Source organism: Ambystoma mexicanum, chromosome 14 (assembly GCF_040938575.1).
Source record: "Ambystoma mexicanum isolate Mex_15411 chromosome 14, UKY_AmexF1_1, whole genome shotgun sequence".
In the NCBI taxonomy this organism is placed as follows: domain Eukaryota; kingdom Metazoa; phylum Chordata; class Amphibia; order Caudata; family Ambystomatidae; genus Ambystoma; species Ambystoma mexicanum.
In genome coordinates this window covers 598,001,454-598,018,155 of record NC_090940.1, presented here as the reverse complement: position 1 = coordinate 598,018,155, position 16,702 = coordinate 598,001,454, and the positions used below count along the sequence as shown (strand labels likewise).

At 47.2% G+C, this 16,702-nt stretch overlaps 1 protein-coding gene across 1 annotated transcript in view; it reads left to right on the top strand.

The window, feature by feature from the left end:
* The window catches only part of BTBD7 (BTB domain containing 7), a 288,393-nt gene that overhangs the window by 154,952 nt on the left and 116,739 nt on the right, over positions 1-16,702 (top strand). The window contains exon 5 of the mRNA XM_069637965.1: positions 9,543-9,618. Coding sequence (XP_069494066.1) covers positions 9,543-9,618 — 76 coding nt within the window. The remainder of the gene's footprint in view (positions 1-9,542; positions 9,619-16,702) is intronic.

Here is a 16,702-nt window from a genome sequence, read left to right as displayed (position 1 = left end):
AAGATGAGGAATACGTGGGAGTAACATCCAATCGAAAGAACGTTACAGTTGGTAAGTAACTTGTTCTTCTGGGTGACTTCAACATCCATCTTGACTCTTTCATCACAGCATCCACTCTCTTCCGTGACCTCTGCACCTCGCCATTCTCCCCTCTGGTCCTACCTTCTCGGCTGGAAACACTCTCGATGCCATCATCTGCACAGATCTCTTGCTCTCTCCCCACTCACAACCCTTGACATTTTCTCCTCTCTAACCTGGGCCCGCTCTGCCAACCTCCTTCACAAACATCCATCTGATGAAACTGGTGTCCGCTCCCGCTCTCCCCCTGGTGCAGACTCTACGATTTACTCCGCTCTCAGCAACCTCCACCTTGCCATCACTAACACTCAACATTCTTGCCCCATTCATGAGGATCTGCCTGAAAACATGCCTCCAAGCGTAACATCTGGTAAGACTCTGAACCTGCAGACCTGAAACCCAGGTGCAGAGCTGCGGAAACGGAAGTGGCAGACCTCAGGCTCTCTCTCGGACAAACTGGCCTGTCGCCTGCTTTGAAGGCAATAGAGACTCTCCATTCACCCCAGGAAAAGGGCCCACATCCAGGCTTGCGTCTCTGGTGCATCTAACAATTCGGCTGAACTCCCTATAAAATGTACAAGGAACTAGCCAACCCTTCCGCAATCTATGCCTCACCTCTTCCCTTCCAGGCCCTTTGCAATGCATTGGAAAAACACTTCACTGCAAAAACTCAGGACATCCTATCCTGAGCACCCACGCTTCTCCCCCCCCCCCTCTCCACCACCCTCCTGCCACCTATGGCTTCCCATCCCCCCTCCGCCTTTCTCTCCTGTCTCGCCTATCACATCTGATGAGGTCACTAGAGTCGACTGCTTTATGAAGGTCTCCTCCAAATGGGTTGCCCCCTGTTCTTAAGGACAACATTGGCTCTCTTCACCCTGCACTTGCTGATTTCTGCAATCACTCTTTCACTACTGGGTCTTTACCTCTCTTCCCTCAAGCACTTTCTTGTGCGCCCCTCCTGAAAAAACCTTCTGCAGGCCCATCCTGTCCGGCTAACTACCGCCCCATCTCCATCACCTCCTTCCTTGGTAAACTCTTGGAGAAGCTGGTCTTCCCCCAACTGACCCAGCATACTGAGCTTGTTGGTTGCCTACATGACCATCAATCTGGATTCTGAGCATCCAGAGACACGGAAACGGCTCTTCTGAACACCTGTGAAGAACGCTTTGCATCTCTTGGTTCTAACTCTGCTGCGGCTCTCCTTCTACTTGATCTCTCCTCTGCATTTGACACGGTTAACCACTGAATTCTCATAAAACAGCTCCACAATACCCTAGGTATCTCGGAGGGGGCACTGCACTGACTGGCTGTCCCTCCCAGGTCATCCTGGGCTCTTCTCTCCCACCTCTATCTCCAACTGTTGCGTCCCCCATGGCTACACCCTTTCTCTCTAGCTCTTTAACACCTTTCTTGCTCTGCTTGCACACCTAATTTCCACCTACTCCCCTCACTTCCAGTGTTCTACAGATAACACACCACTCTTCTTGAAACTTCCCTCTGATCCTCTCCTTACCTCCTCCATCATTCCTGACTGCCTATGTGCCATCCAATCCTGGCGTGCCTCCAATGATCTCTGCCTCAATGCCAGCAAGACTGAGATCCTTCCCATCAGGAATCCTGCTCCCTCTTTCTTCCCCTCACCCTGACCACCCTCTATGGGTTCTCCCGCTTCTCCTTCATCTGAAGCCAGAAACCTTGGAGTTATCTTCGACTCCTCTTTCCTTCCTCCCTCACATCCAGGACTTTGCCAAGAAGGCACACTTTCAACTCCACCTCAAAGGAATCCTTCCTTTACTCACTTTTCCACAGAAGCTCAATGGCTCCAGAGCTCTAGTAATATCTAGCCTTGACTACTGCTATAGCCTCTTCCTTAATCTACCCTCTTCCTCTCTACATCCCTTCCAGCTAATCCGGAATAGGGCCGCAAGACTTATTGGCCTCAAGCCCAGGGACCGCATCTCTCCATCCCTAAAAACCCTCCACTGTCTCCCGGTTGCTGCAAGAATTAAATTCAAAACATTCTGCATCCATCCATAAGGCTGTCTGGGGCCGGAGACCACACTATCTACAACTGGATCTCACTAAATAGACTCCCTCCTGATCTTCCTCCGGTACCAGTGGTGGACAATCTCTTTCCTCGGCTGGCTCTCTTATGGAACAGCCTCCACCTTCCTCTTTGTCTTCAACCGGATTTCCTCAAATTCCGGAGGCTACTCAACTTTCCTTTTCTTGAACTCCTTCCCTCCCCGCCCCCCCACCCCCTGGACCCCCACTTTTGCTTAATCCCACAGTCAGAGATTGGTGACCAGGGCCCTTGTGTCCTCCTGGATCTTGGCCTCACACTTCACTTTCAGCCTCCGACTCCCAGCACTTGACTTGGCACTCACTGGCCTGTGCCATCGCATGCATGCAGTTATTTATTGGCCGTCGACCACTCGCCAACTGATCTCTGCCAGTCACTTAACAGTTGCAGCTTACTCCCTTGCACTTCCCTCCTTATTCCTAGCACTTACCCCCGCCCCCCATCCATCCCTCTCTGCACTTGCACGCTCTGAATGCTCACAAGGCCTAGTAGGACTGCCTCTTTGTTATATTTGACTTTCATTCCCATGTTGCCTCCCTGTAGGTGCTATGAAACAATTTACTTGATGTATAAACGCCTTAAAAATGCACAATAAATAGACTTTGAGGAGTTTTCAGATCTAGATAGCAATCACTTGTTATGTCACTTCTACTCTAACTTGGTCACGAAACTGGTCTTTGAAGAGCAACCTACTGTAAGATCCTTGGGATTTGATCTCTATGAAATAAATTATGTGCCAGATGTAAGGTTCTTTTTAGCGACTTAGTACAACGGCAGCTACATTAAACAGTGAGCAACAACCAACCATTGCTTCAAACCTATAGTTTAACCCAAGAGGCTACCGTAAGGTCAGACCATGATTGGTCATGGCTAGAGGCTGCATTTAAGATGTTCGCAAACACAAGACAAGTTCCACAGCAGCATTAACACCTCCGATGTATCCCTTATTTCCTGGAATGGCTTCTAACTAGACAACATTCTTTCAGGACAAACAAATCCTATTTCCCCAAGAATGTGCAGGACATATCTTGAACTAGGTTTCTTGCGATTGATCTTGGCTTAAAGGCTAACTTTGAGGAACTTGTGACAACTTTGGATGGATTACTTGCAGGAATTTTAACATCCAAAGATCTCAAGCTGGTTGTACCGATTGGCAGTCTTTAAGGCAGGATGACATTGAATGACATGCAAACGGGGTTGGCAAATCTATTTACACAGTGGCTGTACTTGGGACACCCTTTGAACATCATCGTAGGTGGCGACTTTAATGCAAGTTGTACAGAAGGGACAAGACTAAACAATATAGAATCAGTCCTGGTTGGGTCCTTTGTTGGCCTGATATTGCGGTGCCGACAATAGGATATTTTTATGCATCTATGGGGTCTTCATTTGACATTACCGAGGTGCACATCCGATACAAGGGAGTTTTCATCCCGGAGCAGAGGTTCGTCATCCTAATGGATAGACTACATCTGTTACTCAATATCTACATTCTCTGTGTGGCCCCCTGCTGATTCAGGATCTTGGAGTTTGTGATCATTCACCTCTATACCTTACTTTGGATGAGAAAATGCATTCGCATATGATTTCTGTGAGAAACCGGAGGGTATTCTCACTCCCCTTGGATCCTCTGCGCATATGGCCAGGGAAAGACTATCGCTTTTGGATCCCGACCCTGGGGGTGGAGAAGTGAGGGAGGATCACCTAGGTGGCGGGTCCTTGAGGCTCGGGAGTGAGGTGCCCTTAGGCGAGACACAGTATCAACCTTTTCTTATTCACAACCAACATTACCCCTCCCACAACCTTTTTGTGCTAAGCCAAATCCCCTCACTTTCCCACATGACGCTTGACAGTACTGAGACGAGGAAGTGGAGATGGAGTAATGAACACCACACATTCACCACTCTAGTACTGGGACGATGGCGAGGTAACTGAGAGCAATGAAGACTACTCTTTCACCACTCTGGTACTGGAACGAGGAAGATGCCTGCTAAGAGCTGTGAGGGTCATGCATGTCCTTTTGTGGTCAGGCAGGGATAATTGGACATCCACACCTGCAGCCTGCCAAGGGGCTGCAGGTGTCTCAAAGGAGACATACCCTGCAGTGAAGAGAGTGACAGGCGAAGCAGCAGGGAGGCTGGTGCAAGCAGCAAGGGGTCCTTATCTGAACCGTATGTCGAGATGAAGACTGCAGAGAGATGGTCTTTGGAAGCGTGGCGCCAGAGCTGGGGCTCCTTGGAGCGGACTGAATGTGGTTAAGGGAGCCGTGTGAGAAGGCTGTCCCTTTCCCTTATGTTTGAGGTGCTTGTTCTCCTGTGTTGAGGTCAACACAGGAGTGCCCGAGGGGCAGAAGCTGGAACTCTCATCAAAAGCAGAAGGCTGTGTGATCCGCACTGCTGGAAGAGCTGGTAAATCGACCAGTGAGTTTCTGACAAATGAGAAACCCGGTGCGGGAGTGTTTGAACTCTATTGTTAAGGAATACTTTGTATCAGAGTGGTTGCATGTCTCATAAGAGCACGTTTCGTAAGTCTCCGGTGTTAAACAATGTCGATTGTTCAAACTGCCAGGAAAACTTTGTAGCGGAGTGGCGTTTTCGAAAAACTGAGTGCTGGGCAATTAATTTAAAGTGGATTGAACGAATATTGAAAAGCGGATTAAATTGAAAACGAGTCACAAGCAAAACCATAGCTATTGAATGCCAAACTGAATAAAAACATTAAAAACAGAACTATTGCATGTTGAATCCAGAGGGAAACGGAACTTCAAGCCACTGAGTTCTGAAGTGAATGTAACTTTAAAGAATAAGCAGAACAAAAAGATACAGAAGCCATATTTAAAAAGGAAATTTAAAATTAAACAAAAGAGATAAGTATTTGATACCAAATTGTATGAAAGCTGCAAATAACAGGGATATACATTTGAAAGCTGAAAGAATTGAACTCTGGAAATTAAAACTAGGAAGACATTATTTGGGGAAAGTAAACTAAATCTTGGGGAAGGGAACCCTTGATTTGAGACATTTGCTGACTTGAGGATGGAGTCTACAGTTTCTCTTGTGTTTGAACTGTATTGCTTGGAGCTTGGGGAAGGCAACACTGAGTATTGGTTAAAACTATATCCCCTTGAATCCAAGGAAGGTAATTTTGAGCCTTTGTGTGCAATTGTTGGATACTTGGGCAAGGGAGCTGAAAGGAAGCTGCGAGCTTGAGGAAGCTCAGAACTTTATGTTGAACACTTTATTTTGGTTAGTGACATTCCTACACTAACCAAACTAAACATTTTATAGATTTAGTTGTGAGGGCAAGTACAGGTTTTGCATACAGACAGGTTCTTAAATTGAACTCTTCGACCCAGACTTTCCTTAGTTTCAATTAGCTAGGGAAATTCCACAGCATAGGGCAAGTTATACTTTTTTCCATCCTGACATGTAAGTTACTAAATTGTTTTTATTTTGAATTCTGAATCTGTTGTCTGTGTCTTGCTTCATGATGCCTTCACATTTCTCAAGCATTGGTTCCTCTTTCCATCGATGGGGAGGATTGTTGGTAAAGTAGGACGTGACAGACGGCCGCAACTATTTATCTGGCAAAAAATGATAGCTTTAGAAGATCAGAGGAGCAGGAATAGCTGGAAACTCTTTACTAATGACAATTTGAACATAACCACAATCCAGAACTTAATGGTTTTGTCAGACAAGAGCAAGTTTCGACAGTCCAAGTTACATAGTTATCCCTACAACAGCTTTGTAAAGGCAAAAAAAACTTGAGTACTTTTAAGAAACCTTCAAACAAACCATATGACGAGAGAAGCCTATGCACACGGCAAAAGACATTATATTGCGGAGTCACAAGAATGCTGTTAAAAGAGACTTAATTTCAAATCCACAATAAAGACAATCAAACCATTCTTGAACAGTTGACTTTATAACACCGCAGAATTTTGAGTGGCTGTGGTGTTCAGGTTAGGATCAGTAAAATCTACTCTGACCTGTTTGATTACAGTATCGACCTGGACTGAATATTATTGGGTAAGTTCACAGGACCAAACGTGGCTGTTTCGGAGGATTGTTGATAAAGGGGTCCCCCTCGAACCGGGAACATATCCTTGGAGGGGTTCGGGGGGGTGGGGAGGGGATCTTTTCTGGGCAATTACAAAGACCAAGGCTTCTAGGGCACCTGGCCTGGACATTCTGGCACCTGTTCTTCTTAAGGGTGATCAACATGCTTGGGTGGGTCCTCGAGGTGTGCTATTTTCGTCCATATATGCCACCTTTTTCTTTCCTCCTCCTTGGCACGAATCTATTTTTAAGAAGGGCTTGGCTACAACTACAGACTGATTGCACTGCTGGATGCAGCCAACAAGCTTTTCTTTTATTAAGAGACTTGAATCGCTCGCTGGTGCATCTGGGAGTGCTAAATCGATGCCAAGTGGGTTTTAGATCAGACATTGGTACTGCCCTTAATGCCACTATTAAGGGAAACTTGTGGGAATCGCTGAAAAGGGGGGACTTTGGGCACTATATACATGGCCTCCCTTGATAGGAGTAGCACATTAGACAGAGTAAACTCCTCTTCTCTGGAATAAGCTACTGGGATGTCAGTTCTGCCTAAACTGGTGCAACTAATGTCCAGTTTACACAGAAATACATCTGTCAAGATTAGGCTGACAAAGAGGGTGTGGTGTTGGGCCCAATTCAAACCATTGGGGCCTTTGACAAGGTTGTGTCTTGGCACCCACCCTCTTTACCCTTTACATTAGTGACTTGGAAACTCTTTGGTCGGAGGCAATCACATTCCCAGTTATGCTGGGTCAAACAGCTTTACATTTGCTGACAATGTGTTGTTTGATAAAATTCCTATGGGACTGCAAAGAAAATTACCTATTTTTCACCTATTCGATTAGGAACAATCCTTTGATCAATGGAGAGCAATCAAGATCGTTATGTTCTCTAAAAAAGCAAAACTGAAAATGATTATATGGAAGGTGGGAGAACAGATTAAACACCATCCAGGGGGTTGTATGTAAAGAGACTTTGGGCCTCCCTAATTCTTTTCAGAGTGTAATAATTGGGCATGAGCTTGGTTTAATTTCCTTACAGACGATATGATGTGGCATTTAGAATGCGCCTGCACTCAAGTGTTTCTAGGCGTGACCAGGAGGGGCAAACAAAGGGAGAACAAAATGACGTTCTTACTATGCTTATGTTTATGTTTATTCATTTATATTGCGCGCCAGACCCAAAGGTATGAGGGCGCAGGAGCAGCAAAGTTATTCTCAGCTTGGTTACAGTGCTGTACAGTAATTGTCATTCAGGCCTTGTGTCATTCTGATTGTGCAAGTGCGGGGAATTGGGAAGGGGATAAGTGCCCGGGGGATGGCAAGAGGGAAGTGCAGTTTCCTTCACAAGTGCAGCCAGCCGGTGGCGCATAGCGCAGAAAGAAAGGACTGTATGGTTGCAGATACAGACCCTTAAGTGCTGGAGAGCCCGGAGGTACTGCAAGGCAACTGGTCATGCAGGAGCCTGGGCCTGGGTTCAGAGGGTGACCATTGCGCGGAGCAGTCTGGTGCATCAGCAGGGGAGAGGAAGAGAGAAAGCGGAAGCGAAAAAGGTTCTGCGTTTTTGGAACCGTAGAGACGGGGAGGCTGTTCGAGAGAGAGGCCCCAGCCAAGGAGATAGATCTGCCCCCCCACTCTCTGCTTGGAGAAGCGTCCGACCCTCAGAGTTGGAGGTGGATGAGCAGAGAGCTCGAGTAGGAAGATGTTTTGTAAGAGAAAGTTGGAGGTACAGTGGTCCCTGGCCCCAAAAAACCTTGTGGACGATGCAGAGGGTCAATGGAGGCAACTGTCAATCGAAAAATTATTTCCTCACCTGCTCTTTAAATGAGGGCTTTGGTCAACTTTTAGCAAACCAGCCCATACAATCTTTAAACCTGTTAGTTACTTGCACGGACATTATTGAGGCCATTAACTCCTCATAAGGAGTCCACTGCTTAAAAATAAATACTATTTCTATGGACTGGTGTATTGCGATCATTTGTCTTTCTCGCCATAAGTCCTACAGTGAGTACGTGAAATTTCCCAGAAAAAGAGAACATTCTAAAATTCATTTTCTTGCTTCAGTGACAAAATACACGCAGTATATATATACGCTTTCGTCTCAATCATCTCCAGACCTAGAGCAGGTAGGCACATGGAATTCAAAGGTAGGCTCTAGAACACCCATTCAAGAAACTTAGAAGCGCTTGGTTCTAGATTGCACTCAGTTAAGAGCAACCTGAATTAAATACTTTAGCTCAGTAGTCTCCACATACCTCCATTATTTGGGGGAGACGTTTTGGACTTGTTTGATGTGGGACAGTGGGGCGACAGTGTATCGCTTATAATAGCACTATATGGTTTTCTAGTAGAGACATTTAGGGGCATATGAACTACTGTCCTAATGTATGTAAGTTTTATCTGAAGACTTATGGAACATGTCTATATATGATCTTGTATTTTTATTATCTTTGATTTTCCTTTTTCTTTCTGTAAATGATTTAGGTTTGTCCTTTTCTTCCTTTTAATGTTGGAATGTGAAAAGGTTTGCTTAAAAAAAAAAAACTGTTGCCGCTTTTAACTTTGGTCAATTGTACTGTGTTTTCTTGTATGCAGGATAAGCTTTGTTTGCTGTTTTATGGAGGTGGGAAGGAAGCGTGGATATGTAGACTGGTGTGCATGAGATTTTGGTGGGAGTGTTTTTAATATTGCACGTCTGATTCAGGTCTTAATCCATGGGGTTGTTTTCCATACGTGGCTTGAAAGGAAGAATTTTTTTGGGTCATTATTTTTTGGAGCCACGGGTGTGATTTCGAGTGGCCATTTTGGAAATGAGTGCAGTTGTCTTGTGGGGTGCTTCATATAAATGTGGGAAGATTGTTACTTTGTAGACCCTTGTAATGGTGTGAGAGTTGCGCAAAAGGCTGACTTATGATGCTTCTTAATAAAGTATTAGAGCAAGGAGTTTATGTAAAGGAGCCACTTTCAGTTGTGGTTTGGTATGAAGGGGCGTGATTAAGGACAGGTAAAAGGTTTAGCGTTCAGAGACTGGCACTTGAGTGGTTCGTTTTGGAGTGAAGGAGATGGTCATTGACAATGTCTGCTACTGTGGCATCCAAGTAAATGGAAGATTGGAGTATTAGTTTGCTTCATTGCTGCAAATTAAAGTCTTTGCCAGGGCAGACATTGCGTTTCAAATATTAATGATGGATTGTAAATGTGCATTTAATACCGATGTCATCGTTCCTCTCCATTGTTTTGAAGCAGACATGCATTTTTCAGTTTCATCCATCCATAGGCATTTGTGTGCTGTTTCTATAAAATCCCTTCTTTCCTTTGCAGGCTAGTGAGCAAGATATTCTAAAATATCTTATTAAATGGGGTGAGCATCAATTAATGAGAAGAATAGCTGACCGAGGTAAGAGTTCTATTTAAAAACAAAAAAAACGGCCTTTTGTAGGATTTGCCTTTTTGTTCATGGTATGTTCTATTTAATGTTTTTTAACATTAATACAAAGGCCTTGCCTTTTGCAGAGAAACCTAATGGATTCATCCGTTTTTCCAAATAGCCTTATATACAACGAAATCAATGACAAAGGAAAAACTGCCATGTTACTCCTCCTTGACCTGTCAGCGGCCTTCGACCTGGTGGATCACGCAGTCCTGTGCAAACACCTGGCCTCAGCAGCCCACTTCTCGAAAGAGGCCATAGACTGGATACTATCATTCCTGGACAACCGCACTATGAGAGTCTTCTCCTCAATAGCCTCAGCACACCCCATCAGCATAACTTGCGGTGTGCCTCGGGGATCCTGCGTCTCCCCTACCCTCTACAACATCTTTACCAAGCCCCTATTTGACAAGTTGGACAGACTGGGTGTCTCATACACTAACTATGCAGAAGACACCCAGATCCTCATACCCCTTTCGGGCAACTTTGACTCGGATACGGCCTTGGTAAACAAAATATATCATTATTCAGGCATGCATGGCCACACACGGCCTATGCCTGAACGATGAGAAAACCGGAATCCTGCTCCTTGGCTCCAACGCTAACCTAAAAAAAAAACTCTGACCCAGGTACAAAGCGTTTAACATCGATGGCAATACCATTCCAGCCGCCAAAAGAGAGAAAACCCTGAGCTTTCACCTAGACTCAGCCTTGTCACTAAATAAAGAAGTAAACTCACTTGCTTCCTCCACCGCATACAACTGCAAGTTAATGAGAGCATGTAGAGCATGGGTGCACAACATACGGCCCGCGGGCCAGTTGCAGCCCGCCATGCTCTTTTGTCCGGCCCGCGAGGCACAAAGACTTTCCTAATGGAGGGCAGCCCGCGGCGGCCCTCCATTAGGAAAGTCTTTGTTGTCTTCCGGGCCAGACAAAACACTGGCCCTCATTGGCTCAGCACACACACACCACGTCGCTCCTACGAGCCACGTAATGTGTGTGTGCTGCACCAATGGAGGGCCAGCACTACGGCTGGCATGGTCCATAAGGCTTGATGCCGGAAGGCATTTCAGCCTTGGACCACGGCAGCCGTAGTATGATTCCAGCGTTCCAGCTTACCTGCCTTCCAGCACGTCTCCGGTAAGTGCTCTGTTTGTGTTTGTGTGTTGGGTTTGTTTTGCTTTGTTTGTGTGTATATTGAGATGCGGGGGTGGGGGGTGTCGGATGTGAATGAATGTTTGTATTTGAATGTATTTTGTGTGTATGTTGAGATGCGGGGTGGGGGGTGTGTCGGATGTGTATGAATGTTTGTATTTGAATGTATTTTGTGTGTATGTTGAGATGCGGGGGTGGGGGGGTGTCGGATGTGTATGAATGTTTGTATTTGAATGTATTTTGTGTGTATGTTGAGATGCTGGGGTGGGGGGTGTGTCGGGTGTGTATGAATGTTTGTATTTTATTGTATTTTGTGTGTATGTTGAGATGCGGGGGTGGGGGGGGGTGTCGGATGTGTATGAATGTTTGTATTTGAATGTATTTTGTGTGTATGTTGAGATGCGGGGGTGAGGGGGTGTCGGATGTGTATGAATGTTTGTATTTGAATGTATTTTGTGCGTATGTTGAGAAGCAGGGGTGGGGGGGTGTCGGATGTGTATGAATGTTTGTATTTGAATGTATTTTGTGTGTGTTTAGAGGCGGGGGTGGGGGGGGTGTCGGATGTGTATGGATGTTTGTATTTGAATGTATTTTGTGTGTATGTTGAGATGCGGGGGTGGGGGGGTGTCGGGTGTGTATGAATGTTTGTATTTTAATGTATTTTGTGTGTATGTTGAGATGCGGGGGTGGGGGGGTGTGTCGGATGTGTATGAATGTTTGTATTTGAATGTATTTTGTGTGTATGTTGAGATGCGGGGGTGAGGGGGTGTCGGATGTGTATGAATGTTTGTATTTGAATGTATTTTGTGCGTATGTTGAGAAGCAGGGGTGGGGGGGGTGTCGGATGTGTATGAATGTTTGTATTTGAATGTATTTTGTGCGTATGTTGAGAAGCAGGGGTGGGGGGGTGTGTCGGATGTGTATGAATGTTTTGATTTGAATTTTTTGTGTGCTGAGTTGGGGGGGGGTGGGGGTTCGGGTCTGTATGGGTGCATGTTTGTGTGTGTGCTGAGTTGGGGGGTGGGGGGTTCGGGTCTGTATGGGTGCATGCTTGAGATTGTGTGTGCTGAGTTGGGGGGTGGGTGGTTTGGAGTTGGGGGGTGGGGGTTCGGGTCTTTATGGGTGCATGTTTGTGTGTGTGCTGAGTTGGGGGGTGGGGGTTCGGGTCTGTATTGGTGCTGGTTTGTGTGTGCTGATTTGGGGGGTGGGGGTTTGGTTGGGGGTGAGGGGGGCATGGTGTTTGGTTGGGGGTGCGGGGGCCATGGGGCATAGTGTTTGGTTGCGGTGTAAGGGGGCCATGGGGCATAGTGTTTGGTTGGGGGTGAGGGACATGGGGCATTGTGTTTGGTTGGGTGTAAGGGGGCCATGGGGCATAGTGTTTGGTTGGGGGTGAGGGACATGGGGCATAGTGTTTGGTTGGGGGTGAGGGGGACATGGGGCATAGTGTTTGGTTCGGGGTGAGGGGGACATGGGGCATAGTGTTTGGTTGGGGGTGAGGGGGACATGGGGCATGGTGTTTGGTTGGGGGTGAGGGGGACATGGGGCATGGTGTTTGGTTCGGGGTGAGAGGGACATGGCGCATAGTGTTTGGTTGGGGGTGAGGGGGACATGGGGCATAGTGTTTGGTTGGGGGTGAAAGGGGGCCATGGGGCATAGTGTTTGGTTGGGGGTGAGGGGGACATGGGGTATAGTGTTTGGTTGGGGGTGAGGGGGCCCTGGGGCCTAGTGTTTGGTTGGGGGTAAGGGGGCCCTGGGGCATAGTGTTTGGTTGGGGGTAAGGGGGCCCTGGGGCATAGTGTTTGGTTGGGTGTGAGGGGGCCATGGGGCATAGTGTTGCACTCCAAGAGTGAACCCAATAATAAAGCTAAAACAGGCACAGTTAGATGTTCATCTTTGGCTTTTTGAGGAAACCTGACTCAACGAAGGCCATACTCCTCTTGGGCAACCCAAAGAGAAAACTGTAGCAGTCCAAAATAACGGCATGTCCAATCTAGGGTCAATAAAATATATAGAAGTTAATTAAACAATCGCGATACAATAACTAAATAGAAATAAATTATAACAATGGAAAATGTGTAGTACAAAATGTAAGTTTGAAATGCAAATAAAAATCGTTGCCCCTCAAAAACATTCTTTTTCCATGTGTTTAGTACAACTTGGGGGGTTTAAAAAGCCTCCTGCCACGCCCCGCCTACAGCCACGCCCACATTTACTTTTCGGCCCACTATAGCCCTCATGTAAGGTACTTTCGGCCCTCTGTCAAAATCAGTTGTGCACCCCTGATGTAGAGCATTCCTCTCCCAAGCCAGCTGCATCATCATCGCTAATGCCCTAACTTGACTATTGTAACGCCATGTACCTAGGAGCCAACAAACACATAATCAACAAACTCCAAACACTTCAAAATAATGCACTCAGAACAGCCCTCAACCTACCCTCTAAAGAACACATCTCCAACAAAAGAAGAGAACACAAATGGCTCAAAATCTGCAACCGCATCGCACTCAAGAGCGTCACTTACTTTCAAATGCTTAAACAATACAGCCCCCTCTTACCTCGCTGCCAGCATTGTAAAAAAGACCTCCACCCGCCCCACCAGAACGATTAACTCCTACCGCCTTCAGGTTCCCAAATTCGGACAAAAGAAAACTGGCGGCAGTAGCTTCCCTGTCATGGCAGCACTACACTGGAACGCCCTCCCACTCAACACCAGAGCTGACCAATCCTACCATAGCTTCAGGCGTAGCATTCTCACCTGGTTACGTTTCAATGATCCCCACGACTGATCATACTTACAGACCAAAGCCAATCTGAATGTATATATATTTCTGATGTTTGTTAATCTGCTTAGAATCACATGCTGTGCATAGGTCCGACATCCAGTGGTCACTGCGGAGTATTGCATTTTGTTTTTGTAGTCTAAAAAGGGGACGTCGACAAGGCGTGTCTGTAACACTATCCCTATAGTGACGTGCGTTGTACCCACAATCCCTCACGCGTCGAGGTCCCTCAGATTGTTTTTTTCCGCCCAGCTTCTGGTCGCCTTACGCGGAGCTCCTAGAGAGACATTGCAAATACTTACTACGGACCTCGGTCCTTAATTATACTTATTATATTGTTAAAGATCCCTCCCCTCGACGTTAGCTGTGAAGCTGTTTCTCCACCGAGCAAGTTTTCGACAGAGGGGAAGAGACGGAGGAGATCCTTTGGCGCTGCCGAACACGTGGCCTGGCCTCGCCAGCCAACATACAGTAGGAAGAGTGGGGGTTCGAACTTTTATCTTCTCTTTGAGAATGTCTTTCTTTCTCCCCCATCTTTCCCTTGGGGTTGTTATCACCAGTTATTATTGCCTCAGCTATGGAGAGGACACCTTTTAAGTTTTGCCCACGCTGTAGGGGCAAATACACTTGGAAGGACAAACACAAGCTCTGTAATCGTTGCTTGCCCCTCGATCATAAGGAGGACAGCTGCGCGGCCTGTAAGCTCTTGAAACCAAGAACTCTTAAAGAACGGAAAGTTAAGAGGTGGGCGGACTACGCTATGTCGAAGTCAGTTTCCTCACCCGCCGCCGCTGTTACAGAAAGTGACGAGGAGGGTGATAACTCGACGTCCGTCACGGAAGTCATTAACCCCCAGAAGGAGCGCTCCTCGACGTCCGTCCCCGGCCCCGACGGGCTCGGCTCACGCCCTGCTTATGGGGATGAACACCCCGGCGACAAGGACGCACATAGACCCCATAAGACTAAACACACAACCCACGGCTCTTCTTCGTCGAGGACGAAGGATCCATCAGCGCCGAAGGGGACGCAGGGCACTCCGGCGTCTACCTCAGACCGTAAAGGTCTCAAGCCCCACCCGCAAACGCAGCCGCGACCAGCGATTGGGCTTTCATCAAACACGGGCGCTACCTCAAAATCATCCGACGTAACGCTCCATAGAGCGGCCGTCGAGGAACAACGCGCAACGCAGGCAACGTCGACACCAGAGCCTTCGACTGACAAACTCGTTGTCGAGAGCCTGGCGAGAATTGTTTCCGAAGACAAACATACGCGGACGACGAAACAAACGTCGAATACTGCGCCGAAAAAGCACAAAAGTAGCCAGGAACAGCCCCCTTCATCTAAGGGCACTTCTGAACTACCGGAGGGCTTTTCAGAGGGAGACGGAAACCTCTCCTCGACGTTGTGGGAGCGTTCTAAGCGTTTTGAAGCTGAAAACACTGATTTCCCCCCTCTAGACTATTCAGGGGCACCCCATGAGACCCTTGAAAGACTCCATTCTTTTATGGAGAAAATGGAAAGGTTTTTGGGAAGCCAAGACCCACCCACACACAAAAGACAAAGAGAATGGCCCCAGGATGACCCTAGGGTCAAGATTCCTAGGCTGTTTCCCCCTTCCACAGACGTATATGACCTCACTGAAGAGGAGCAATACTTCCAGGAAGATGAGGAGTGTTTGGGTGGAGAGGAAGAACATGAGGAAGAGGGGTTCGAAGAAGATCCTTACACTACTGCAGGAGCTTTTGAAGAAGATACAGCTACATCGCAGCCCTGGCAATCCCCATCAGTGCAGCCTTGGCAATCCCCATCAGTGCACTCAGACCCTGATGTCTTTCACCCTTCTCTCAAGGATTCACATATTGGGAACACCTCTCCCATAGATGACCAACCTTCACTCAATGCACTATTGCGCAAGGCAGCAGCGCATTTTGAGATAGACACAGGGGAAACTCTTCCTGACATAGACTTTGTAGAGAAAGTTATTAAAGAAAAAGCCCCTGTTAGCCAGTCTATTCCGCTCCTGGCTTCTATAAAGAGAAGAATATCTCCTTCCCTTTCCAATCCTGCCTTAGTAAGAGGGGTCAACCCTCGAATAGAAAAGCTCTTCAGCCCTTCATCATCTGACCCTTTGTACATCAGAGGACATTTTATTCCGGACTCCCTCGTAGTTACTAATACAAGAAAAAGAGCGGGGGTACCACTATCCACTAGTGAGGCACCACCTGACAAAGAGGGCAAGAAGCTCTATGCACTTGGAAAGAGAATCACGAGAATCACGACCTCCGCCACCTTCTCAACTAGCAAATAACAATTCCCTACTAGCTAGCTACGCGGATGCACAGTGGAGCAAGCTGCGCAGCGAAGCAGAGGACGCACCAGAACCCCTGCGTTCACGCCTGTTAGCTATAATATCAGAGGGAACTCTTGTAAACCAGGGCTTCGTAAAGAACTCCTTAGATGCCGTAGAGACGGCTGGCCGTTCCCTGGTTCAGGGAATACTTCTCAAACGCCATGTCTGGCTACGCAATTCAGGATTTAAGCCGGAAACCCAAGCGTCCCTGATAAATAAGCCCATAGAACAAACACATCTGTTTGGGAAAGCAGTTGATGAGGCCTAGAACATGCAAAGAAAGAGTTTGATACCATCAAGACTCTTGACCAAATTTCTAGGCCCCCTAACAGACGCGGCTATGGCAATAGACGCTCCTTTCGTGGCCTACGCCAGCAGCAAAACCAACAGCAATTTTACTCTGCTACCAACTGGCCCTCTAACCAGGGTAACACCCAGTTCAGTCAAAGAGGCCAACGGCGTGGCAAAGGAAGAGGTCGCGGCTCCAGCCCCAAAGGTTCCACGCCCAATACCAACAAATGACCCGAAGATTCGGGTCCCCTCCCATGCATCACCGGTCGGGGGCCGGCTAACATCGTTCCTTTCAGCATGGGAGGGAATATCGTCAGACCGCTGGGTATTATCCACCATAGCCCACGGATACTGCATCGAATTCAACGGTTCCCCGAAGGACAGACCCCCACGGAACCGACGCATGACACCGGAACACCTCACTATTCTTCTTCAAGAAGTAGAAGAGCTACTGAAAAAAGAAGCTATAGAGGCT